Here is a 27,441-nt window from a genome sequence, read left to right as displayed (position 1 = left end):
GGGATACGAATAGAATCAGTGCTGATTTTGCAGATATTAAATGTGGGAGAAGGAGGATGGAGGTTTCTGTGAGACATGGATAGGTGAGCCAGTCTTGGAGGGTTTGGGTAAGTCTTAGGTTTCCAGAGCACTCAAGTAACTTATGGTGAGCACCAATGAAGGTCTGAATCTTCACTGAAGAGGACTGTGCAGCCTCACACAGAGCTTTTCAGGTCCTTTTGAAAACAGACAGGAAAGGTCGATGTGAACAGCGTGATGGGTGTCTGAACTACCAGCATGCAAAAGGAGATTGAGGTGTGGTGAGTGACACACAGTCGTGTTCAACCAACAGACACTGCTGCAAAACCTGATTCCTTGTTAAAAGCAGAATTACTGCTGGTTGGAAGCAGAGGAACCAGCAGATAACCACATGGAAAAGGGTCCAGGTGAGCAGCAGAGCAGGCTCAGTGTTCCTCTGCCTGCTCTACTCAGATGTAGCGTCATAATTTTCAGATATTCATCAAATCCATTCCCAACGGGAAGGGCCTCGGTGTTGGTGGGTCACACCCCTGATGGTTTTGGTGACAGTGGGAAGTGCTGGCTGGAGTCTGACAGTAGGTCAGCAGTAAAGATGTACAATTCCCTGTGTCATATTCCTGATTCCAGGGGCTGCAGGTGCCCCTGACAGGCATGTCCTGGTGGCTCCTGACCTCTCTGTTGTGTTGCAGGTATTAAATGAGGCTGTGGGGGCGATGATGTACCACACCATCACTCTGACCCGGGAGGATCTGGAGAAGTTCAAGGCCTTACGGGTCATTGTTCGAATAGGCAGCGGCTACGACAACATCGACATCAAGGCTGCGGGGGAGCTCGGTAGGTCTCAGCTCTGCACCCTCCTTCCTTCCCGTGTCCTTCCAGGTCTTCAAAATCAGCACAAGCACCTCCTGCTCCCGTGGGACTGTGCTGGCACAGCGGAGTTCAAGGCAGGGCCTCCCAGAGGTTGTTCAACCCCCCCTGAAAGGGGTTGATTCAGCCCCTAAAATTACAAATACAGCTTAAATTTTTTTGCACCTAGAGAATGTTATAACAAGAAAACTTGACCATGAAGTAAACAAAGTGGTGCAGCTTTAGAAGGCAGCTTTTAGGCTCATGCTGTGTTTAAAACAACCCCATCCAAGTCCCTCATTCCTACTCTGTCCCTGGTTCCAGGTGCCCCCTTCTACCAACAGATATTTGTATGGCAGTTCTATTTCTGGCACAGGAGAGTTGATACAGCCTTAGAAAAATTGGAGGAAGGGTGTTTTATTATATTTTGTTAAGCAAGATTAGCCTCTTGATCTGATCTCTGAGTCATGCCCACTCTGCTGGGAAGGTGCCGTGTTGGATGGTGGAGCAGGAATTGTGTATTGGGTTGTTGCTGCTTCCTTTGCCATCTCATCAAAGGTGCCTCAGGAACTTGAAAAAGGCATTTTATGTGGGTCCATGTTGCATGGACTGCCAAAATATGGAGGGTCACATGGTCAGACAGGGCCACCCAATTTCCAGACTGGCTACACGGAGCTGAAGTGTATCCTTGATTTTAGCAGCTGAGTTACAGTGGGTTTTGATCATCTGATTCCAAGATTCAGTCTATGAAGCAGCCCTGCAATCGTGTTTGGGATATGTTGTATTAAAGGTTATCTCTGGGGAAGTGAAGAATAACAGCTATTTCACCTGAGCCATTTTCCAGAGATAATTGCGATAAGAGAGTCTCAAATAGTCATTCCTAAAAAAGCAATTCTCAATATAGTGAATTGTTTTCTTTTTTTCAAGAGGAGAACAGTGTCTTCCCAGTGTAATGGTTTCTTCATGTTTTTAACTCTTATTGTTATTATCCATTATAGCAATGTTCTGAGGCTTTGAACATCAGGAAAAGAAAGATATAAAGAATAAAGTAATGGGATACTGCAGCATAATCCTTCTTTTTATACTTGGCAAATTGGGTGGCCAAATGATGTGGCTTCAAGTAGAAAATGTAATGACTCCCCACAAATGTAGCGTAAAGTTTAATTGGTATTGCTTTCCATAAGGTGGATTTTAAGCTGCACAGTCAATAAATGACCGGTGTCTAAACACGATGCAGCGGCCACCGCGCTGCCGGGGCTGGGGGGCCAGTCTGGATCCCTTAAAACACACCCCCAGAACAAGATTCTGGGGTTGAACCACCCTCTGTGGGTGTTTATGGGGCACAAGAGCAAATACCAGTGTAAGGAGCTCGTGGGAAAGGCAGCCCAGTGTCCTCCAGCTCTGTGAGTGCTGGTCCCTCACAAGGGGACAGGGCTGGACTTGGCCTCCAGCTCTGGGGTCCCCAGCACAGGAAGGATGTGGAGCTGTTGGAGTGAGTCCTGAGGAGGCCACCAAGGTGATGAAAGGGCTGGAGCACCTCTGCTATGAGGAAGGGCTGAGAGAATTGGGATTGTTCAGCCTGGAGAAGTGCAGGCTTTGGGGTGACCTAACTGTGACCTTTCAGGGAGCCTTCAGGAAAGATGGAGAGAGACTATTTACAAGGTATGGAGTGACAGGACAAGGGGGAAGGGCTTCAAACTGAAAGAGAGTAAGTTTAGATGAGACAGTAAGAAAAAATCTTCCCTGTGAGAGTGGTGAGGCCCTGGCACAGGTTGCCCCTTGCACAGGAAGCTGTGGCTGCCCCATCCCTGGAAGTGTTCCAGGCCAGATTGGACAGGACTTGGAGCAACCTGGTCCAGGGGAAAGTGTCCATGACCATGGCAGGGGTTGGAATGAGGTGGTGTTTGAGGTCCCTTCCAACCCAAACCATGCTGTGATTCTATGATTCTGAGTGCTGGCAGGGCTGACAGGGAGCCTTGTCCGAGCTGCCCATCACCCTCCAGCCACCTTCTCTCTTCTCTCCCTCCAGGAGCAACCACGGCCTCTGCCTACAGACAGGCAGGAGCAGTTCAGGTGGTACTCAGATGTGTGTTTTTCTTGGGAAACCCTCATTTCCCCTCCATTAGGGACTCAGGCAGGTGGGCAGTGTGGCTTCTGGGCTGCACTCACATCCCTGACACAAATCAAAAGTTTCCTTCTTGGAAGACATGGGAATGTAAAATGAGAGAGCTTTATGAGCTCGTGGTGTCCAGAGCATCCTGTCCTGTCACCTGAAGGGCAGAGGAGGCAAACAGTGATTTCAGGGATTGATCACTGGGTTTTTTTCCACCCTGTAGAGTCAGTCAGTTTTTCTCCCAGTTTCCACAGGTCTTTCAAACAGCAACAGGGTGGAAAGCAGGTTCAGAAACAGAAAAGCGGCTCCTGGGAGCAGGGATATGGGGATGAGAAACAGATTTTGGATTTTGAATTAGTGCTCCTCACAGTGGAAGAGGATTTTCTGAATATCTTACTCTGTCTTTATCTCCTGCTTTTTCATGGTTTCTACTCAAAGGCCCCAGTAAAGCACTTAAATACACATGCATCTTTAAGGTGTGTTTAAATCATGTGGAATCTGGCCAGGTATAAGCATGTGCTTAACTGCTCTGCTAAATAGGTGTGAAATTAAGCACAGCCTTGCACCCCTTACTGAGCCAGGGCAATGACCAGAGAGGCATTTTCAGGGAACTTCATCCTCTTAGCTCCGAGTGGGACATGGTGGCTTAACATAAACCTTTTGTGGCAAAGGAAGAATAGATCTGTCCTTGAGGCCAGGGCAGCGGATGTGTGCAGTGGCAGTGCTGAGTTGGGAGAGCTGTTCCAGCGTGACTGTGCTTCCTGTGCTTCCCAAATTTTGGGAAAGTCTCCAGATTTCGTGGCAGGAGCAATCAGTTCCTCCTGCAGGAGCACGGGTGGGTGTTTGGGGCGGGCAGAGGCTGGCTGGTGGTGCCATGGTGGTGGTGTCACCTCAGGTCTTGCCGTGGGGTGTTTTGAGGCCACTGTTTGGTGGGTGTTGGTGGAAGGGAAAGCTGGTCCTGCCACACCAAGCTGGGCACCATCCTGCTCCAGGGCACCAAGTTATTGCCCTCTAAATAATTTTAATGGTGGGACAATCTTATTGTGGAAAGGGAGGGAGTTCTGCCAGCATGATTTAAGTCACCTTGAAGGTAGATGGAAGTAAACAAGAATAAGATTTTCTGTTGCAACACAAACCTTTGCCGCTGGAGTTAATCCTGAGTAACTGAGACTCCTTACTCCAGACATACACGGGGGTGTAGGGAACACCTGAGCATCACTGGTGGTTTTTGCAGAGATTTCAGGCTGCTACTCCTAAACCATGCACCTCCTTGGAAAACATTACTCCAAACGCTCAGAACAATGGGCTGGTTGGGCGGTGTGGGGGTGAAGCCAGGAGCCCTCTCCCTGCCTCGCTGGGCCACGGCTGTAATTTGTGTGTTGCTTCCCCAGGAATCGCCGTCTGCAACATCCCGTCGGCGGCCGTGGAGGAGACGGCCGACTCCACCGTGTGCCACGTGCTCAACCTGTACCGCCGGAACACGTGGCTGTACCAGGCGCTGCGGGAGGGGACGCGGGTGCAGAGCGTGGAGCAGATCCGGGAAGTGGCCTCGGGCGCCGCCCGCATCCGGGGGGAGACGCTCGGCCTCATCGGCTTCGGTACGTGGGCCAGGGGCTGCGTGAGTGGGGTGTGGGTCACCACCCCGGGAAGGACTCGAGATGTGCGTTTCCAAAACCAGAACCACCACAGTGGATCGGTGTGAAGTAGGGAGAACATCCCACGCTGATTTTTTGGGGCTGTTTGTGAGCTGCGGTTGGATCTTTGGAGGAGCGCTGGTGAAACCCAGTAGTGCCCCAAGAGGGACCACACCTGGTAGTGCTGCTTGTTCTCTTCCCCAAAAACCCCATCCCTGAGCCACAGCTGCACCAATCCAGCCCTTCCTGAGCCACTCTGCCCTGCACGGTGGCAGGCCTGTGTAAAACAGTTTTTTTCTTAAGTTCACCCATAGCTGTAGAGTTTCAGCATCAGCTAATTAATGCAAAAAGCTCATATGGGCATGTTTAATTGGGGAAGCTGAGGCAGGGTGGGTGAGGTTAGAGCAGGAGATCAGGTTAGCACAGGTCTGTCTGGCAGGGCTGTGCGCTCCCAGCTGGATGTCCATCCAGACACCCAGGTGATGTCCCCTGCTCAACCACAGATCTCCAGGGCACTGGGATAGATTCAGGTGTGTGCAAACATGGGGGGATGGTGCTGTGCACCACTGACTAGACATGGGCTGGGCTCCACACTGCTCCTACCTGGAAAAATGAACAGATACAGAAATAATGGAGGCTTGGCACACCGGGCACACAGAGCTCCTGGTGGGAGCAGGCAGGGAAGTCTCCAGCAATGCTGCAGACATCTCTCCCCAGCACAGCAGGCATAGCAGCCCTTCACTTCCAAGCCATGACAGTTATGCCCAGTCAACCAGCCCTTCACAAGGGGCTGACAGCCCTACCACAAACAAGTTGCCTAAAAAAGGACGCACTTTTTTCCTTTCCTTTTCAGGCTTTTTTTGGTAGACACAATCCAGCAGAGGACTGATGTCCAGAGCTGCACATTGGGTTTTCCCCAGCAGCCCTGCATATCCATGGATGGTGCCCCATGTTGGAATGACCATAAGCTGGCAGGGGTCTGATGGCCCCAAAAATTTTAACAGAAGCATCTCACATTTGCTAGAGCCAAGCACAACCCTCCCTGTGCAAAGGGCATGGCTTTGCCCTCCAGCCAACATCCATCCAGGGGCTGTCTGGGGAGTCCAGGTGGTCCCAGGGTCCCTGGGTCCCAGCAGTCCTGCTGGAGGCTGGATGGGAGCTGGGACTCAGGTAAGTCACGCTGTCTCTCCTCTGCCCACAGGTCGCACTGCGCAGGCGGTCGCAGTCCGGGCCAAGGCCTTCGGCTTCAACGTGATCTTCTACGACCCGTACCTGCAGGATGGGATTGAACGGTCCCTGGGGGTCCAGCGGGTCTACACCCTCCAGGACCTGCTCTACCAGAGCGACTGTGTCTCCTTGCACTGTAACCTTAACGAACACAACCACCACCTTATCAACGACTTCACGATCAAACAGGTAACTCACCCCATGTGCACGGCCACGGGGGGCTCTGTGGTGGGCACGCCCTGAGTGCCGGTGCTGGCCATGGATCCCTCTGCTCCCAGAGCGAGCCAGGGCCTCAGTGCCTGTGGGCACCTCTGAAATAGCTGTTGGCACCCAGCTTTGTCTCCACACGATGTTTAGGGGGGGTGAGCCCTATGCCCGTGGTGCAGAGGTGATGGCAACAGTGGGATTTGTTTGCCAGCACAAGATGGACTTCCCATAGAAAACCCACGTGCACTGGGATGGGTGTTGCTCCGAGGCTGGAGCACAGTCGCTTGGCACGAAAAGCAGGATGCTGTCCCAGCTGGAGGCAGCACCCCAGGGGTTAGGATGGGGTCACTGCTCCCAGCTCACTCCGTCTCTCCTGGCAGATGAGGCAGGGAGCGTTCCTGGTGAACACGGCGCGCGGGGGGCTGGTGGACGAGAAGGCCTTAACTCAAGCCCTGAAGGAGGGACGGATACGAGGGGCTGCGCTCGACGTGCACGAGTCCGAACCCTTCAGGTAAAGCTCTGGCTTTACTGTGCCTGCCCTTGGGTTGGGGTCACTGCCATGGCATGGATGGGGTACCCAGCACCCACTGTGTGACACAGCCCCAGGGGTTGGTTGTAACTGGGAGTACAGCTTCTCCCACTACAGAAAAATGTTAAGTACAGAAATTGTGCTCCTCCACAGGAGGAACCCCTTGTCCACCCCCTCCCACCCTGGGCTGTGTCCCCACACTGCTGCAGACACCCCCAAGCATTTACTCTTTTGGAGCATGAAGACCAACCTCCCCATGGGTTGATTTTTGATCCCTGTTGGCTCTCTTTTGGTGCATTTTCAGTGTGAGCCCTTAACAGGAGCTGTCCTTCTTCCCTGGTGCTTCCATGGCCATTTGGCACATGGCTGGCACAACCCTGTCAGGCTCCTCCAGCCTGGGTGCTGCAGGTGAGGGGCCAGGGAATCATGGAATGATTTGGGATGGAAAGGACCTTAAAGATCATCCAGTTCCAACCCTTTTGCTACAGGCAGGGACACGTCCCATCAGACCAGGTTGCTCCAAGCCCCATCCAGCCTGGCCTTGGAAGGAGTGTTGCATCTGCAGGGGGCAGGCCACGAGCCTTTTGCTGTTCATAAAACTTTTACTCTCTCTTCAAACATTGATTAATCTTTTCTCTCTTTTCCCTGCTCCCAGTTTTGCTCAAGGCCCGTTGAAAGATGCTCCCAATCTCATCTGTACCCCCCACACGGCCTGGTACAGCGAGCAGGCGTCACTAGAGATGAGAGAAGCTGCTGCTACCGAAATCCGGCGCGCGATCACAGGTACCTGGCACAGAGGGATGCTGGGCTTGGCTCCTGTGTGTGCCTGGAATGGGAGCTGGGAGGGGAAGAGAGAGGGCTTCACCCTGCCTGTGTCCCAGCAGGGGACTGGGAAAGGGATCTGACCCTTGATTTACTTCCCTGCAAAAGAGCTGAGAAAGCAAACTTTACTTTTCTGTCATTGGGGATGTTCGTGGTTGGGTGAGGGTTTTTGGTGGGATTTTGAGGTTTGTTTATTTTTAATGAAGGGGACAAGGACTGGTATCTGTGACTAGAGAGAAAGGGACAGGGAAGCAGGGAATCGGCTCAGTGCTGGTGCTAACCCACAGAGTGGTGCAGACCACAGCCACTGCATTCCAAAACCAAATTCCAAGGCAGTGAAAGCACCTGTGCCCAACTCTTGCTCACCACCTGAGCTTGTTCCAAGGTGGTGGGTACAATACTCCAGCAAATGGGTGATTCTCTTGTCCTAAAAGTTGGCCTCCTTGTGAAGGTGGAAGGCACAGCTTCCTGTCTGCTTCCAAAGCAATGAGCTCAAGGGAACAGCCTTCCTGAAAGCACAGAGCTGGGACTGAGAATGGGAAACTGGTATCCAACCTTGCACCTCAGGACAGCCAAAATATCCTCCTGAAACAAGCGATATGAGGTTTTTTTTTCCCACCCATCCTTTATGCTAAGAAATATAGAGAAATTATAAAAATTATAGTTTATTAGAAGGTGATAAGGCTGGGACCCGCCTGACACAGACTTACCTTTATCCCCAACTCCAGGGCGCATCCCAGAAAGCCTAAGGAACTGTGTGAATAAGGAATTCTTTGTCACAACGGCTCCGTGGTCAGTAATAGACCAGCAGGCGATTCATCCCGAGCTCAATGGTGCCACGTACAGGTAAGTGGGAGAACAGGAGCACCCGGCGCCGCTGGCAGCAGCAGATTTGGGATCCCAGCTGTACAGCGACAGTGGAATCCCAGGTGACACCTGCTACTGTGACCTCCTCCTGGAGGACCAGCTCTCACACCGCTGGGGATGCTGCCTGATGCAACCACGGGTGTATAAAGCCTGTTCCAGAGCCTGCATCCCCGAGGGCCAGGAGTCATTGCACAGTTCTCTGGAAGTGGGAGGACCCCCCAGACCCCTGCACAAGCTGGAGGTGGCTTCTGAACTGCAGAGGCAACTGCAGATGTGCTCTGTGCTCCTGTCCATGCACCAGTTGCTGTGAGCCTGGCCCAACTTATGGGTTAATGAGCCAGGGAAAAAGCTCCAAATATAGGGCCCTAGTCAGGTGACCTAATTTCCACCTAAATCCGAGATTAAGGGTTACTTACTGCTCTGTTTCAGATTGCTCCAAGCATGCTGGTAGGAGACATTAGGCATAAGGACTGAGCTGGAGCATGGGCAGCCATTGCCAAAAATACTCTGAGATACAAAAAAATCCCGTGGGGCACATCAGGTCATGTCACAGGCAGAGTCAGGCAGGATTTAATCCCGCAGCAGAGCCCCAAGGCCCCAAGCAATTCCTGTGCCATTCAGGCCACAGGCAGTGAGCGCTCACTGACCAGCAAAACATCCTGACCTGGAGAAAGTATTCCCCTGGTCCTGCTCCTGCCTGCTCTGAAACACGAGGGCAGGTGCCATTACCTGAGCATAAGGAGGAGCTTCATCCTGGCTAAGCTGCTCAGGATCCACAGCTCCCCTGTAAGCTTTACCTTCACCAGCAGGTCAAATCTCCCTTCCTCTCCTAGCTTCCTGTTCCACCTTTGCCTAAGGCAACGGGAGTAGCAGGGAAGTGCTGTGGTGGGGGCCTCTCAGGCCCCATGTGTCCACAAAGCTCTGGAGGGTTTTGGCCTCCTTACCCCTTGCCCCCATATCATGTCTTATCTTGAGCAGTTCAAGAAAGGGTTGTTCTCTGTTCTCCAACTCAGTATTGTTTCTTGGAATACGCTTAACTCCTCCTGCTCCTGGAAAGCAAGATGGACTAGATCTGACCCCAGCTTTCAGCTGTGCTTTCTGTTACATGAGGAAGATGCAGCTCACCTTGCACACAAAACAGGTGTAGGTGTTCAAGGGCATTCCCACAGAGGGATGACTGAGTCAGCAAAGAGCATTGCAGATGGTTCCTTACCCGATTTTTCAAGGGAGGAAGGTCTCCCTGCGGTTCAGCAGCCACTGGAAGGTACAGAACAAGCCACAGCACTGCTGTCGTAGGAGAGGACACTTACCCAAGGCACAGCACCCCTGGTTAACGTGTAACTCTGAGCTCTCCCTTGTAATTTAAAAGGAAAACCCAAGGTGGCTCTAGAAGGGAAGTGGGATCTCTTTGCCACTTGTTGTCTCCGTGGTCTCCGCGCCGGGTGTCGGGTGATCCGCGCGTGCCGAGCTCTGCCGTGACACACGTGCCTCTCTCTGTCCCTTGTCCCAGGTACCCCCCCGGGATGGTCAGCGTCGCACCGGGAGGAATACCGGCAGCTATGGAGGGCATCATCCCCGGAGGCATCCCCGTCACTCACAACCTTCCCACAGTGGCACATCCGTCCCAAGCTCCATCCCCCAACCAGCCCACAAAACACGGGGACAACAGGGAACATCCCAACGAGCAATAGCAGATAATTTAAAAACCATTCAAAAAACTTAGGACCAAGAGACATTGGAAAAGAAGTTATACATGAACTAAAAAAAAAAAAAAAAAAAGAAGAAGAATTTGATACGAAATTTGTAATGTTGATTTTGGACAGACGCATCATTGGTGTTCCAGTGTTCCCGACAAAGCGACAGCAGCCAAGACTGGGGAGAAGCCCTGGAGAAGTCACCTCTTACTGCAGCGCTGAAAACTAGGATGTGATACATTAATGAGCAACTTCTGTTATTGTGTGTTGAGTTTCCTTCATCTGTGCATCAATCACATGAATAAAAATAGATTTTTTTTTTTCCCCCCCCTCAATTCCTTGGGAAGGACAGGGCTCCTGCACTGTGCTCAGACCATTGAATTAAGCCATCTTTACAGAGTTAATGTAAGAGGAAACCATTATGTGGCTTTAGCCCTTTCCTTACTCTTGTGTCTGGTACCTCTCCTAACAGGAGGCAGAAGTCCTGGCTTAGAAGTGGAAGAAAAAAAAAAAAGAAAAAATACTACTACTACTATTCCTTTTTTTTGCAGTCTCACAGGGCCAGTGCCATGTAACAGAAGTTCTCCTGCCAGGTTTAAGTTCTAGCCATTCCAGCCGGGATCCGTGGGATGGGGAGGGCAGAAAGGGCTCCTGGCAACAGCCACTGCCCTCCCAGGCTAAGGAAAAACCAAACTGCCAGTCTCTTCTCTGCCCAATACACTGAATAAAGTAGCTGTGCATCCACCTACGCCCTGCAATGATGCAAGAAAAATAAAAGAAAAAAAAAAGAAAAAATAAAGAAAAAAAAAAAGAAGAAAGTATTAAGTTTCACACACTATTTGTACTCAAATATATTTTCTCAGTTTTAAATCTGCAGCTATTTTATCAAGTGGAAAAAGTCTTGAGCTGGAAAGGGTTCAAGAATAATGTTGCATTTCCTTATGTCTCAGGAAACACTTTTTATGGTATCTTGTCAGACTGTCTATGAACAAAATCCACTTTTTTAGACATTGATAAAAGTCTTCTTTTCTTCACGTGATATTTTATACAAGAACACTTCAAGATGTGTTATTAGATGTGACTGATTTTAACAAATCCTATTAGATTTGTATCAACTAGTTACATGTTATATTCATAGTCTTTTGTGAATCATCGCCTTTTTGTTTTTAAAGATGGCCTGTTTTGAGCCTTTGTATGGGTACATTCCTGTTTCTGTGACAAAAAAAAAAAAGAAAAAAGGAAAAAAAAAAGAAATCTTGAGCTGTCCCAAACAGACAAAAAAGAAACCAATGGCTATCAGTATGTTTTGTTTTAGTGTGTTACCGTTACTGTATTTGTTTATTGTAAAGGTGGACATTTAGCGTTCAGTGCAGTTTTCAATAAAAAAGTGATAAAATTTCTATAATTTCTGGAAGGCAAGAGGCTCTCGCTGCAACCTGGGGCTTGAAGACACTGAGAGTGCCCAAAGGTACAGAAATGTAAGTCTGGTCACACTTTGTGAGTATTTAAAACCAATGGGAAGGGAAGGTCCTTTCCACCTCAGACTCTTTATGGTAACAGGCAACCTCTGTAGAAAAGTATCACTGTGGTTTCCACTCAGTTACACCTCAGACATCTTTTGTACGTATTCAAGAACTGAAGCATTAACAAACCACTAGAGAATAAACCCAAAAACATGCTTGAGAGGTGCTGGTGGCTTTGAGCCTCACTGGGCAAAAGGCCTGTTCTTGTTTCCACCCCTTCTTTCCTCTTGTGTCTGAGTTCTGCACACATGGAGTTAAAGGGGGCAAAGAGTTTGGTCTGCAAAGGGACTAAAAAAGCTGAAATCAAAAGTGTCTAAGTTAAAAAAACTCCATTTTTGCTTTAAATTAAACTGAAAACTAATTACCATCTTCAAACAGTCCAAAAAGAGGTCACCTGTTATACAGGAGTGACTGCTCTCTGTCAGTGCTCAGCATGGCCCAGCAGTGAATTATCCATGACTTCCATGAGAAACCAGGATAAAACAGGTCAGGTACAGGGAGGTATTTGGGAAGCACTGAAATGACCATCAAAACCAAGAGGAAAACACTGAATTGATGTTAAGGTTTAGAGCTGTTTTAAAAATAAACGAGCTACGGTACTTAATTTTCAATAAGAGCTGCATCCCAGATGGTGCCAGTACTTCCCTGCACCACAGGAATTCATGTGCCAGGACTGGACTCCGCAGAGGGACAGCGAGAGGCTGAGCTCAGAAAATGCTGGAATTTTCATCCAACACCCAGACTTCCCTCTCAACCAAAACCAAGGATGAAAGTGCTACAAGCTCAAGAGGAGCAGAGATTAAGCGATCCCAAGGGTTACAAGTGCCTGCAGCGAGAACACCAGGAAAATGCACAGAGATCAGATCCATGGAACTGGAAAGTGCAGAGTATCGTCACAACTGGGATATGCCAAAGCACCAGGAAACTGCAACTCTCCAAAGGAAAATTATTGGGCAGAGAAAAGGGAGATAAACGGTTACTGCTGAAGATTTGTGCTGTTGCTTTGCTGTTATCCTGCTCACAGGGAAGGTGGGAAGGGAGACTCTCCTGGGAGAATCCCCTCCTTCTCCAGGGAGAGCTCTATGGATGTCAGAGCAGTGTAAAACAAGCAGCTTGAAGGTGTCAAACACTAAAACCTAAAAAAAAAAGGGGGCGATAAGGGAAGTTACTGTATGGGGGGTGGGGGTGAAGGGGAAAGCAGAAATTAAACGAGGGTCTCCAAACACACATAAACTGACGTGGTTAATGGAGGAAACACAACTGGGAGTATTTGCCATAAGCCATGCAGCAGAACTTTGGAAGAATCCAGAATTACTAAATTTTAATATATTAAAAACAAAAGAAATACAGGGATTTTTCACTGAGGAATTCATAAATAAAACCAGAAAAAAAAAAAAACAACCAGCTGTAAAGGAGGTAGCAAGGAGAAGCCTGTGCTAGGAAAGCGTGTGCTGCTGCTGCGAGCCTTAGTATGAGGAAAGTAACACTGAGAAACCCAACATTTTATGTATGTACTTGGCTGAGAGAGCAGAACTTGCCAACAAGCTGCAGGGGAGCGTTTGCAGATTAACCTCAGTGTCTGTAAACTTTGAAGTGTGAGATTGGAGGAGCCACTGACACACTGACTGCGGTGCGAGCACAAGCAGGGGGTTGCAGCTCTTTTAATCTACAGGTACATGAGGTTTGGGTTACTTTGATTCTGGAAAAAAAAAAAAAAGACACTTCACCAGTTCCCAAACGGCCTGTGAAGCACGTGAATCTGAACATACCATTGTACAGCACATCAGAACAAACAATAATGATCAAGGAAGCCAAGGGCTTCAAAGTACCAGGACTGTCCTCTCAGGCCAGGACTTGATAAATATCGGTGCATGCGTTTGAGGAACAGCTGAACTGACTGAACAGGGAATTCCACTGGATGTGGGGAAGTGCTGGGGCACAGGGATCATCAGGCCACAGCCCATGGACAGCAACAGGAGAGGAGGGCAGGAGTGCTCGGCCAGTTTGGCTCAAGGTAGATTTTCGCATTGGTTATTCTCCCCCTGTGGCAAGGAAGCTCCACTTCCCTAAATGGAACAGCACTGTCAAAAGCAAGGGAGGGGGAGGTGAAAACAGCACAGCATCCTCAGAGCAGCCTACAGAGTCAGGAGCTTATCCTTGTGTCCATTATATGCACAGGGCAGCTGGTTCTGGGCAGGCTGGGATCTGAATTTACAGGAACTGGTCTTCTAAAGCTGGCATGCTCAGTCCTGAATTAGGACATCCATGGCCACACCACGACACAAACCATGTCACCACAGGATGCAGACCAGCTCAGGGCACGGAAATCCTCATCCCAGCTTGCCCTGCATTCAGCTCCCCTGACACAAAAGCTTTATGTCCTCAGCTAGACAAGGTATAAAAGGATTTCACTGCAAGGTAAGAAGAAGGACCCAAAAAATCCCCATTTAGAAAGGAAACTTGAACCATATGCTCGTGAAGAACCTCTGTAGTATCATCAGTTTGCCATGTGAGTTCAGGTCACCCACACGGACATGGCAGAGAAGCATCCCTTCACCTGGAAATTTGGGCATGCACCAACCAGAGACCTAATGGCCAAAAAAAAGGTGAAGACATAATAAACCTCAGTGGAATCTGGGACGGGATAATTGCTAAGTTAATACAGTACTTCATTATTTCTATACTTTCGGTGTCGTCACCAAGTTTCTGTAGGAGTTGTGCACGTTTCAACACCATCTAAGCAGCATTTGGAAGAAAAAGCAGCAAGTTCCTCAGGGTTTCCATAGCTCTGAAATACATAAAAATATGTGCTATGGGGCTTCTTTCCAAATTCTAATTAAAACAATTTCATCTACTGCAAAATTTCTTACTCAACCACCACACCATCAAAAGTGCTTTTCAAGACAACCTGAATTGCACTGTATATGTAGAAACTGGCATTAACCTTTAGTGTTTCAGTGAGATTTTTAGATAAACTTTATCCATTACAGGTTACATGGCTAAAGTTATCAAATATAATAAAATTTCTACTGGAGAATATACTCTGAACTTACAATCTTAGGAACTTACATAAGTTTAAGTATGGCCACATCAATCAACATGCAAGAAATTCCCAGGTTTACATACTGAGAAATATATAACAGTACTTTTAAACAATTTGAGCATAGATTCTTCTTTTTAATTAGAACTGCCAAGTGGATTCTCACTAGATTTAGTGATCAAGGAGGAACCCTTTAAAAAGGTGTTTTTTCATTTGCAGCAATGTTTGAGTGATCAAAGAATAAATGATAAAATGGTATATATATAACTTGTATCACAGCAAGATGGGGGTTCTGACGAGGAAATTCTCAACTGTGTTTGAGTTCTCAGATTTCACACAGTTTTTGTTTAGTGTATGCTCACTGGAATAAAATCCCTACCTTTTAGGTCACTTCTCTGAATAAATATTCTTACCTACACTGAAAGGAATCTATTAACTATTAGAAATAAAAAAAAAAAAAATGCAAAAAAAAAAAAAAAGGAAAAAAGAAAACCAAAAAGCTTTTTCAGGAAACAAATCATTTCACTCAATGAAAAATTTAGCTTCTCTTCCAGTTTGTTCCGTAGAGTTTAGACTTTATTATATGGGCACAGCAATAACTAAAATATTAGTAAAATAATGTACTTTTGTTTATGACTTGCTCTGGGTATTTTGTGCAAACAAAAAAAAAAACAAACAAACAAAAACAAAACAAAACAAAAAAAACCACCTTCTCACAATCTGACCTGGGCACTAGTGAGATTTCACAGAAAAGGGCCTTTCAGGGAAATGTGTCAGAGTATCTAAAAGGTGATGGAGAAGACCAAGTCCTACTGTAAAAGAATCTCGGAGGGAGGAGACATCCAGCTAACATGTGCTTTCAGAAGTGCCCTTAGTTGAAAAATTTCTCTGCAATAATTAAGATGCTGGTATACGTTTCCTATTACACAACCTCTTACACAACCACATGCGGTACATTTATAGACAGATTTACAGTCAGTCAGAAAGAAAAATGGGGTTGGTTTTGTTTTTTTCCGTCTTGATAATAAAATTAGCTGTTTTTTGTTTCTTTTTCGTGTTTTTATACAAACTGGAGTCCAGCCCATTTCGCTCTCTCCAGGCAGCAGGATGAGCTTCTATCCTCTCTCCGTGCTGTCGGAGAATCCTTCCCCAGCATGTATCCCCCAGACCTGGGTGGTTCCGCACCCCACTGCCACAGCACAACTGCGGGTCAGACACTCTGCGCGGCTCTACTTTCACTTTATTCATCACCATCATTCATCGTCGTCATCCTCGTCTTCCTCGCCGTCCGACAGGGACGTGCAGGGCCGGATCTGCCGGTAGCGGTCGAGCCACTTCTCCACCATCTGCGTGACCAGCGGGTGGTTGCGCCGGCGGGAGCTTTTCTGCATGGCCACCAGGACCCCCCCTTCCGTCACGCAGCAGTCCAGCCACTCCCGGAGCAGCTTCTCCTGCTGCTCCTCGTTGCCAATCTTGGGGGGGGAGAGGGCGAGAGAAAACACCCAGGATGAGCCTTCACACACCACCAGCACTTCCAGGAAGCCCCCCCGTGATATTCCAAAATCCTGCTCAAAGGACACCGCTGCACCCCCGCCTCTCCAAAAGCCAAAGTGATGCCCACAGCCGAAGTTTGAAGGCTCTGGAAATACCCTCCAGCTGTTCTTCCCTTCCCAATTTTTCACATCTGTATTTCCAATTCAGCCTTCCTATATTTCAGTTATTTGTGAGCATCTAGTTAGTTATTGTAGGCATCATATATTTGTGAGCATCTAGTTAGTTATTGTAGGCATCATATATAAGAAGAGTAAGCCACAGAATCACAGAATCAACTAGGTGGGAAAAGACCTCCGAGATAGAGTCCAACCCATGACCCAACACCACCTTGTCACCCAGACCACAGCACTGATGCCACATTCAGTCTCTTCTTAAACACCTCCAGGGATGGTGACTCCCCCACCTCCCTGAGCAGCCCCTTCCAATGCCCAATCACTGTCTCTGTGAAGAGCTTCTTCCTGATGTCCAACCCCACCTCCTTTCCTAAAAGAGTCTTCTGGCTTTACAAGACATTTTTAGGAGACTTAAAGAGTTCTTGACATGAAACATTTCCTCTTTTGTGGCTTGCTGAAGAAACATCTCTCTCTAGACTTAACACCCATTTTTTTCTCCTGTATATACAGGATGCCCACTTTTTGCAATTAGTTCAGGTTTTCCCACCCTCCCTTCCCCCATTGAACACCCTTAAGTGGTTCCATGTCTTTATCACAGTTATTAAAGAAAAATCAAGTTGAGTTTCATTAGAATAAAAGGTAGAATGTGCTGTAACTATGGGCCAATATTTGTACTGCATTCTTCAGGGGGAAAAAAAAAAAAAAAGGCAGATTTCAGTCTTGCATTAGTGACAGAATCCTTATTTCTGGGTCCTGTTCTACATGTGCTTATATTCGACACTCTCGGGCAGATGGTGGGATTTTGGGGTGTCATGTGCAGAGGCAGGAGTTGGACTCAAGGATCCTTGTGAGTCCCTTCCAACTCAGGATATTCTGTGATTCTGTTCTAATGTCCTATGATTCACAACGGCCAAATGAAGTTACAGAGCTACAAATCAGCATGAAATTTGTGGGAAAATACCTTTCAGAATCACCTCAAATGACAGGGAAGGGAGCAGTAGTAATTAAACAGAACAGCACACTCCCTGTAATTCTCTGAGCAGCAGAAACACAGCTGTAAGTGTCAAGGCTGCAGAGCTTCAACAAGGAGCTGTGACAAAGGGGACCAGCCACACACAGGTTCCTCCTTACCTCTTGAGCAGAAAGGAAGTGAATGTGCAATAGTTTCCTCTCGCTGTCCACCAAGGGTAGAAAAGTAACAGTAACATCATCGTCAGTGTTCAAGTTAGCACCAGCCCCTCGATTGCCATAGCCATCGTTCTCCATGGCAACCAGGGCGGAGAAATGGCCCCTCGTGTAGCCCAGAGCTATAGGACTTTTCCAACAAAAACTCTGTTCCCATAACAAAGGCAAATACACACCTGTGGGAAATTGAAACAGAGGGTAAGACTCGGAATTAGCGTTCCACAAGGAAGGATTTTGATACAAACCTTTTGGCTTTGGCTAAACAGTAACAGCAGCACATCACAAGTATTTAAAACATATGGTTTGGTCTACGCTGACACAGGTCACAGTTTTCAGTACAGCTAATTATTATTATTAGTTAACATAAGTCAGGTATCTTTGCAAGTCTACAGGTTTAGACATAAAACCTATTACAAATCACAACCAGTACCACACTACTCTACCCCTAAAATCTACAGTCTGTAGTGCAGTGATGAACAAAACCAAGATTAAAAAAGCAGTCTTATGTTTGGTAACTCTTCTTAAAATAAAAAAAAACACGTGAAGAAGAAAAAAAAAAAATCAGATTCTGGATCACAGAAATGAAATCTACAGTCAGATGTCTATTTTTACCAGATCAAAAACTCCACCATCTGCTCAACAAAGTTATTATTAAGAGAACTTACTGCACTAAATGTTATTCAGTAGCAATGTAACCCATCCCAGAGAGAATGGGACTGCTCATACAGAGTAGTCATAGATTAAATTAACCCACATCAATTATTCATATCTAGCCTCAACAGAGGAAAACAACCCCAAAAACCCACCAAAAAGCTGATACTATTTTGCTCAGCTACAGCAAACTCCTGATGTCACAGATTTTGGGAGGAACTGCACTTTTTCTCCCCAACCATTTTTAGCAATAAATACAGCAATTTGCTCGAGGTCTCAAAATAAAGCTGGAACCCCTTTCTTCCAGGAACATAAATAATTCCTGGTGTGCACTGCTGCAAGACAACTTCAGCAAAAGCACAGCTCACCTTGTGACAGGTTAAAAATAGCCCCACATAAACTCAAGTGCACATGTAGCATAGCAACCCCTCCTAGTACAGCTGCTGCAGCAAAACAAGGCACTTCTCCTCCAACATCCATGGAGAGGGAATGCTAAAACGGGAATCTGAGGCAGGGAGTGAGTTTGGAGGTTTTAGTTAAGTTTAGAACTCACCTTTTTTGCTGCAGTAAAAATTAGTGGGGGCTATCAGTAAATAATTGTCCCTTTCTCCCCGTTTTTGAATTAGCAATCAAAAGCTACCTGAATGTCTTTCCATTTCTTTCAGATTAAGATTCACACAAGTTTTTACACCTTGAATTAAGGACAAATCCTTTTAATACCTTCTTAGCACTCTCTTCCTCCTGTCCCCATTATTAAATCTCACTCTAATGCAACAACTAAAGGTGCAGAACAAGGGATAAGCGTCACCCATAAGGTTTCAAGCCTTTACATTTAGGGAAGGAACCAAACACGTGGTCAAAATTCAAAGTTACGCTGAAAACAACATACTCACAGTCAAAAGTAAGGGAAACAGTCCCTCAGTTCCTGGGAATTAGTTCTTCATGCACACCTAGCACGGCTACCTGACCTTTCAGGACCAAAATTCATCTGTTTGCCTCAACATAACCCCTACACTAAAATTCAGCAACTTTTTGGATTTTTTTTTCCACCATTATCTTATTAAAAATTCCCCACGACAGAAGGCTGTGCTACACTTTCCATTCCTCCTCAACATTAAGTGATGAGCTCCACAAAAAAGGAATTTCAAACATTACTAGGGAGAATATCTAGTGCTTTTAAGAGTTATAAAAGTCACTCTGATATAAAGTGAGAAGGTTGCATAACAACAGTTGACATGAACGCAAGGCATGGAAAATAAAGAGTAGGGGCTAATACCTATCCTGGGAGCCACCTACGTAGGATTTAGTTTCTCCAACCTGATCTGATGATCACCTCTTTTCCTGATCAATTTTAAAAGCTGTATATTCATGCCACTAAATACATGCAGCAGACCAGGAGCACACTTAGGGCTGCGTAGTAAATGAATCTTTTACTGTCAAAGCCTTAATATTTAAAGAAGCATTAACAGTCAATTGCAACCTGGGAAACAAGGAGGTTGTCACTCATGGGATTCACAGCAGTTACAGCAAGAGTGACAAGCTGAAACAAGGGATCCCTGGAGAAAAAATTCCTATCAGGGAGAGTATTTTGGGGATGGTAAAAAGGTTGTAATACCTTCCAAGGAGCTATGAACTGAACCATGATGTTAAGCAAGTATTAAAAAAATCCAATTCCCCATTTCTATTATAACCTACAATCATGGAATGGTTTGGGTTGGAAGGGACCTTAAAGACCATCTCATTCCACCCCCTGCCACAGGCAGGGAAACCTTCCACTAGACCAGGTTGCTCCCAGCCCCATCCAACACTTGAACTCTTCCAGGGACGGCACATCAATCACTTCTGCACCACCATCTTTCTTTCCTCTTTCTTTTTTTGGTGGATGTGATGTTAAACACAGGCAGGGAGCTACCCAGCAAGGCAGGGACACCCCAGCAATCCCCACAGCTCCCCCACAAACCCAGAGCAGTCCTGTACCATTTCCAGGAGATTCCTCTTGGCTGCTCCGAGTCTGACGGCTGTTGGGTCTCAGCTGTGCTGACTTTTAATTAGCACACATTAACCACAAAAATGTGGCTGGGCAGGGGTAGAAGTAATTCCAGGTAATCTGACACAGGACTCTCAAGTTCACCTGTTCACAGTGCTGTGTGTTTCCATGTATGGATGGATGTGGCTTGTGGCAATCAAATCAAGTCACAAATATTTGGCTGCCTAAATTCCTGGAAACTTGTCTCTAGTAAAAGGTTATCCCAGACACCCAGTTACCTTCTGGTTCACAGAGCAAGAAAACAATTTCAGCATATTTAGGCTGTGTAACACTTGTCTGCCTCGATGCCCAATCTTGGAAATAAAAACATTTACAAACCACAGAGCCTTGGAGTCAAAACGTCAGATCTATGTGACATGAAAAACTGTTCTTTCCCAGCCTTCCATCATCTCAAATAAAAGATAACATGTAACTACAAAGAGCACCAAACTTTCAGAGCCTTCAAAAAAGTATTTCATTTCCCTACATAAAGTTGTGTTACTGCCCCAAACACAGAAGCAAAACAGCTTCTCAGGTTTTCTAAAGACTCTAAATTTAGAGTTATAGATTAAGACTAACTCCACAGCTTGGGGGTTTCTATACATTTCCCTCCTTCCAAAGTTATCATACTTTTTTTTTTTTTTAAATGACAAAAAGAGATGCTTTGGGAAGTCCTCCACTAAGTTATAAATAAATAGTGGGTCATGATCAAGCAGATACACTTGAGCCCAGTAAGATGAACCGTGGGCAAAACAAATGCCCCAACCCCCTGTAACACACATAGTTCTTTCCACACGGGTTTGGTTTACTGCTGAGCCTGTGCAGATGCTCCCAATCCCCTCTGAAGTTTTATTCTTGGAATAATAAAATTTTTAAGGCATGCAGTAGAGAGGAAAGTTGCCCTAACACAGATTTGGCTGCAAAACAGAAATTTCCAGATGTATGTCTAAGCAAAGCTGGACTGAGTCAGCTGAACATCTTATTTATCTTAAGGACAGTCAAGCTGTCTGCCCACAAGACAAGGAGGAAAAAAAGTCAGATTAGGAAGAGGAAAAAGTCATTAAGAACCTGATCAAGCTATGGAAAATTGTAGTACTAATGAGAAATAGGTCAGTATTTACAGTGCTGTAAAGTGTGAATTACTGAAACAAAGAAAAACTTTTAAAACTTCCTTTAAAGTACATCATGGAATTCACTTTTGCAGAAAGTGAGATTTACATTATTGGTTGACCAATATTTTGTAAGTGTAACTAAGTTACCTAACCTTATACCTCACACAGTAACTGCTGGTAGAGCATTTATGAACAGTATTCCTCCCTTTTGGCCTCTACATTCAAGTTGCCACTTCTTTTATTTTAAATCAACTACAATAAAAAGCTCAACTGTATCATCTCCACACTACTTTAATCTCTCTTCTTGTCTCTGAATGCCCTTGCCCCTGGCTTTAGGGGTGGCTACTTGTCACTGCTCTTAAGGGCTGCTCCAGAAACCCCCTCCCAGGCTGCTGCTGTGACAAGGCACAGCCCTCCTTTCCCAAAGGACACCCAGCAGATCCTGCTGTCGCTCCAGTGAAAAACTGGCCACTGCCAACACCCTCTGCCCCCACCTTTACGAGCCTCCTCCAGGAAAATTCTGCAGTTTCTAAAATGAATATTTACAGCCAGATTTCAAATTCCATTTATTAAACCTCTTGTGTCTTGCAGAAGTACAAACCACACACCCTTTGATAAATTTTCACAATCAGAATATTTCATATAAATTGCAGACTACAGGTATGTTGAGTGGAGCTCAGAATACATTTTTACTGTGGTCACAGGCACCATGCCCACTATAAAATGAAAAACTACAAGTTTTGAGGGGTTTGTTTTCTTCTTTTTAATAGCAAATGAAAATTTACCTACAACAGAATTCCATCCTCTCCCAGACAGTAACTTAATGTCACTCTCCCTTTAAGTTTACAGCTGAACCTTTTTTAAAACTGAATTTGAAAAACTAAAGGCTTACCTTGAAAGCGGGTATATCCTAATGTTTCTCCTCGAAAACTCTTGTAATATTTTACTCCATAAACTATAATTGGTCTTCTAAGAATATGTGCAAGTACAAAAATGTGTGTCTGCTCCAAACTTGCTCCAGGCTGAACCAAACACAAAGAAAGACATCACTTGAAACAAAACTTATCATTCCATACTTGGAAAATTGAAAAAAACAGTCTCCAAATTGAGACAGAAAGTGTTTTGAAGAGTGATATAGCTTGGACAGGAAAAACAAAGACTGGTAGACTTTTGGAAATAAGCAAAAACACTTCAGCTTGCACAAGAACTCAGTATGTCAGTAATAATTCTTTGTCCTATTGCCCAGATGCAATCCAACTTACTTCATTCCCCAGTTAGAAATGAAACTCTACATAATATTTAGTCTAAAAATAATTCACTCATCTGGGGGCAGGTTAAGGCAAATACCTTTTGATGATAGGAAAAGGGCACATCCAAAACAAAGCTCAAGAAATTAGCATCAAAATCATGTTTATACTTTAAAAGAGGAGCTAAAAATATTCCTACAGCTGGAAGCTTATAGGAATGTAAATCTCATTTTGGAGGGGAGTTAGTTATAAAATAACAGCTTGCTGAAATTTCAGAAGTGTAAGATGACAGATTTGTAGGTGTGTTTTGGGAGGTGAAAGTGCTGCAGGAGCTGGAGGAGGACATTAGGCAGACAGTTGTGTATTAGTTTATTCTACAGACTTTATTCTGACACCACAAGACTTTTTTTTTTTTGTATTGCTTAATAGCAAGCTCAAAAATTATAATTTGAAATGAATCTTTGCACATTGGCAGAAAAGTTTACCCAGAAATACTTGGAGATCGCTGCCTTAAGAGCTATGTTTTCCTTCATATATTAATATTCTTAATTCCTGAAAAACACCTCAGTTTCATGAAATTGCTTTTCAGAAATTAAAACATCCTTTCTGTCAGCCCTCTTTCACGGGAGTTTTCTCACCTGGCTGGCAAGGGAGAGTATGAATGCCCAATCCTCCTGCCACTGCTCCTCCCGCAAGGAGAAATGTAAACCGAAGCTTTGGGAATACCACGATTCCCACTCTTTCCAGCGTGTGTAGAACCTACAATGTTAAGACAGAGAGAAAGAGTGGTAAAGGCAAAAATATTTACTCAACCACCATAATCCTGACAGCAATATTTAACCCCTGTAATCCTTTATCCAGAGTCTGAGAAGGGGGAAGAAAGAGAGCATAGGTCAGGAAAACTGGTTTTGTTTTTAATCTTCGGGAGACTCCATTTGGAAATCCTCCTTTAGGAAATCACTTGGCATTGCAATGCCTGCAGCCAAACATGATCCAAGCTCCTACCAGGCTCCTGGATAGTGTGATACTTCTTGGAATAGTTTGTTCTTAAAGTCTTATTGGTGCTGATGTACAGGGGACATAATTAAGACATTCCATTTCATAAAGGAGGAGCTGCTCATTCTCACACAAAAAATATAGGTATTCTCTATTTTTAACCGTATCACAAGCCAATTAACTACAAAGTAATCCTGTATCTATTTCATATAGACCATGGTTAAAATGCAGAATCTGTTTTCTACCAGTTTTTGGTAATTTCACATTATGTGGAGTTATAAAGCAGCGTGGATAAGAATCAAATGTAGAAAGTGGGATTAATATGATTTATGCTGAAAGTTTTAAGTCATAGTATTTCTATTTTTTTGTTTGGTAATTAAGTCACAATATTTTATTCTTCTTAATCATCTACAGTGAAAAATGATCCACACATTGAAAAGCAGATGTTGGCTTTCTCAAATTTTAAACTCAGTCCCATCACAGTACTATGGCAAAGCCACAACCTCACATTAGGGACAGAGGTTTAGGGAAGAGTGCTACGCCAATTTTTAAACAATGGCCTTTACTGTGAAGACAAAGAAACCATTCTGAAGTTCAGCTTATTAAAAAAGTCACTGAAATGAACTCATTTAATTAAAATCTGAGAAAATTAACAGACAGTGAGTGTGTGTGGATCAAACCTTCCCTATGTCTTCAGCAAAGCTGTGACCATCCTAAAACCTTGGTGTGTAGAACAGTCACCAGCCAGGCTTTCCTGAGTCCAGCTAAAACCTTTACATGGCTTAAAATTCCTATCAGTAAGATATCTGGATAGGTCTGTGCTAATTCACAGTAATATACCTACAAGGAATCTTCTGGATCTACATTCCAGTTTCTATCCAAATACACCAACTGCTTCCATCTCTGCAGCTGATAAGGTATTTTGTGTTTCCCCCCCGAAATCTCTAACAGAGCACCTTGTGCTAAATGAATTAATTTACAGGGTCCCTGAAAGAAATTAAATCAGAATCTGAGGGAAAATAAAACAAAATGAAAAACCCAACAAACAAAACCCAAAAATCAAAACATACATAAGAATAACAAACAAACAAACACCCAAACAAAATCCACCACCACCACAGTGAGAGAGAAACCCCAGAAAACAGAAGGGAAGAAAGAAAAAAACAGAGGGGGGGGAAAAAAAGAAAAAAAAAAAAATTACTCCCTAAAAGACTGACTGAGAAAGTGTTTTCCTGAAGAAGTTTCTTCCCTGAGCTAGTCAGACACAGGCAACACTTTGAACTCATTTCAACAAACTTTTCAGGTTAACAGAAGAGAACTAAATGCATCCACAAAAAAAGAAAAAAAAACCTGAAAGCCAACTTAGGGCATGTGCCCACTCTCCAACAAAAGCTAATGGTGGAGTACAAAAAGGGACACATCAGAACACACTTTTGTGATAACTAAAAGTGTAGTTATTTAAAAGTGAGTGGAAAAGATTCCACAGGCCAGAGCCTCTGGGAACTTCACTACTGAGCTTCTTCTGAGTACCAGACACAAGAGTGTCTCTGGTAAATAGATTCTTCTTTGTTCAGCATCTAAACAAACATAACAAAACGAGGCCAAATGAGTTACATGAGTGTTCTGTGTCTGACTATAAAAATACCCATTTTAAAGCGTCTTTGTGAAGGCTTTGAAGAATAATTCCACTAGATAAAAGTTTCAGCAGGGATTGCATTTAAGAGCCTATTCCTTCAGCAACTCTCATTAAAGCCAGTGATGACTTTACTTCCTATTTGTACCTTCATACACAGAATCTACACAGCAAGTATAGGATGTACAGGATGATCAATTTACAACAGAATTTGGCTGAAAGACTTATTCTAAAGGCTTGTTTCTATAAAGGAACACAACTTGTTCTTTAAAGACTTGTTCCTTAAAGTCAAAAGACTTGTTCCTACTAAGGAACACATGAATCAGTTAAAAAATATGCTTCTAATAAGGATGAAGATTAAGCAAATTCAGAGTAAAATGCAAATTCTGTCTAGAACATAAACTAAAAAACTTAGCAAGATTTAGCAGCCCCTAAATAACGAGTGTTATGTCAGATACAGCAGTAAGTCAGCCACAGTTAGCACCAACATTTTGAGAGATCTGGTTCGAAGCTCAGTAGTTTGCAGCACATTTCTGGATACCATGCCTGGTTTTGTTACCATAAAGAACAAAACTTGATGTATCATAAATTTCTGTTCTGGCCTCAGGGGAACTGCTTGTGATGCCAGGGACATTCCTGCATGGTCGAGATGCACAGTCCACTATAAACAACTCTAAAGCAGTGACAGATCCTTTCAGAGGCAGGTTCTTGAGAGAATTGCTACTGAAGCACAGCTTTACTGAATCCAGCTCTGGATGCTAATTTGGGGAGTTTTCTCCAAATAGCAGTTGGGGACAGTGATCACAAAAGCTACTTATAGGCACCACTAAAATTAACCTTTGCTGACTTCCTGTACAGCACATAGAGGAAGGGTCAAGCTCTTTCTCTAGCACATGCTGACAGTTTCTCTTGTCCTTGACTACAAGAATATAAAAGAAATGTCTGCCTGTGAGTGGGATTATCAGTCTCTATCAGCTCTTCCCTCAGTCCATGACACACCACCGGGTGTCCAAGTGGAAGGATTTTCCCTCTAGGAGACGCAAACTACATCAGACTAAAGAAGGTTGCCAGTGTAAAATAAACCAACAAAAGTTGTTTTACAGAAAGATAAATTAAATTTTATGGCCAAATGACAGTCCTAGTTAAATTTCAACACTGTGTGCTTTACTGCCACTATTTTAGCAGACAGAACACGGACAAAAAGAGCAATCCCAAATCAAGCTGTAACTAAGCAGATGGAATGAAAATACTGCAAAGTTTACAAGGAATAAAAGGCTATCTTCTACTAACAATCTTCTGCAAAGCTCCCACCAAGCAGCCAGGCATGGCATGTGCATGATTTACATTGCAAGTACAGAGAAATTCCAGCTGTAATAACTGTGGTCAGCGCACGCCTGACGGTATAAAATATTTTACTGCTCTAAATGCCACTTGCTGACTATCACATACCATCACTGAGTTCAGAATGTCCCAGTTCCCAGTGCTCTTATTTAAGATACGGGATCTGGAGTGGAACTGGACTCCCAGTGACTTGACATCTTTAAGGTGCAAAAGGGAACTGGAACCGCAGGGAATCAGGGAGCGGCGGTTGCGTTGCTTTTTAAAAAACGGGAAAAAAGATGGGGGGAAAAAAAAGCTGCCATCAAACCAACTCACCAGTGGGAGCAGTCGTGCAAACTGTCGTGCAGAGCCTTGCGCAGCACAGAGTCCTTGTCATAGATGCCCCAGGTGGCCTGGAGCACCGAGTCGAGCAGGCAATCCCCGGCAGTGCGATTCCAAAGTGCGTATAACCGGCTGTCCAAGCGCGTGCCCAGCTCCAGGGACCAGTTGATGATGGGAGACTCCTCTTCCAGCTCTGCAACACGACAGTCAGCTCTTAAAAACCTTTAACTGGATGTCTCGGAGTATCCCAACAGCACAGTAGTGGCACAGACTCAATAATGTATCCATTTGCATGAATAAAACTCAGGTTTCCTTCACACTACAATAAACAGGTGAATTACACTGGATGAAGTGAAATAGTGTCAAGAAAAAAAAACAAACTAGACCATAGGCTTAAACAAATCACCACGTCATCTGGCTGAGGATTGTTATTGAAATGGAAAGATTTGTTCAGTTTTCTTTAAAAAGCTTGTGACTTAAACACTGAATTTTACATTTTTTTAAAGCTCTACAAAGATGCACTACGAACATGATTTCTACAGACTCCATTCTCCCTCTGCCTCATAAATAGACTGGAAATATTAAATTTAAATTACTTTCACATGGGCATGCAGGGACAGGAAAAGGGGGAATGGCTTCCCACTGCCAGAGGACAGGGTTAGATGGGATATTGGGAAGAAATTCTTCCCTGTGAGGGTGGTGAGGCCCTGGCACAGGTAGCACAGAGAAGCTGTGGCTGCCC

General features: G+C 45.0%; 2 protein-coding genes across 6 annotated transcripts in view; one reads left to right on the top strand and one right to left on the bottom strand.

The window, feature by feature from the left end:
- Nucleotides 1-11,368, top strand: part of CTBP2 (C-terminal binding protein 2) — a 137,715-nt gene extending 126,347 nt beyond the window's left edge. For all 3 annotated transcript variants that reach the window (XM_032694225.1, XM_032694226.1, XM_032694224.1), the window contains 7 exons: nucleotides 708-852; nucleotides 4,369-4,575; nucleotides 5,813-6,027; nucleotides 6,426-6,556; nucleotides 7,230-7,357; nucleotides 8,125-8,242; nucleotides 9,774-11,368. In XM_032694225.1, coding sequence (XP_032550116.1) covers nucleotides 708-852; nucleotides 4,369-4,575; nucleotides 5,813-6,027; nucleotides 6,426-6,556; nucleotides 7,230-7,357; nucleotides 8,125-8,242; nucleotides 9,774-9,954 — 1,125 coding nt within the window. In that variant the 3' untranslated portion in view covers nucleotides 9,955-11,368. The remainder of the gene's footprint in view (nucleotides 1-707; nucleotides 853-4,368; nucleotides 4,576-5,812; nucleotides 6,028-6,425; nucleotides 6,557-7,229; nucleotides 7,358-8,124; nucleotides 8,243-9,773) is intronic.
- A 1,755-nt stretch (nucleotides 11,369-13,123) lies between these two features.
- The window catches only part of ZRANB1 (zinc finger RANBP2-type containing 1), a 41,963-nt gene continuing 27,645 nt past the window's right edge, over nucleotides 13,124-27,441 (bottom strand). For all 3 annotated transcript variants that reach the window (XM_032694228.1, XM_032694227.1, XM_032694229.1), the window contains 5 exons: nucleotides 26,694-26,892; nucleotides 23,047-23,167; nucleotides 22,054-22,183; nucleotides 17,319-17,548; nucleotides 13,124-15,992 (listed from right to left, as the gene is read on the bottom strand). In XM_032694228.1, coding sequence (XP_032550119.1) covers nucleotides 15,774-15,992; nucleotides 17,319-17,548; nucleotides 22,054-22,183; nucleotides 23,047-23,167; nucleotides 26,694-26,892 — 899 coding nt within the window. In that variant the 3' untranslated portion in view covers nucleotides 13,124-15,773. The remainder of the gene's footprint in view (nucleotides 15,993-17,318; nucleotides 17,549-22,053; nucleotides 22,184-23,046; nucleotides 23,168-26,693; nucleotides 26,893-27,441) is intronic.

This window comes from Chiroxiphia lanceolata, chromosome 8, assembly GCF_009829145.1.
Source record: "Chiroxiphia lanceolata isolate bChiLan1 chromosome 8, bChiLan1.pri, whole genome shotgun sequence".
NCBI lineage: Eukaryota > Metazoa > Chordata > Aves > Passeriformes > Pipridae > Chiroxiphia > Chiroxiphia lanceolata.
Note: the sequence above shows the minus strand (reverse complement) of the source record. Positions and strands in the feature narration are given on the sequence as shown.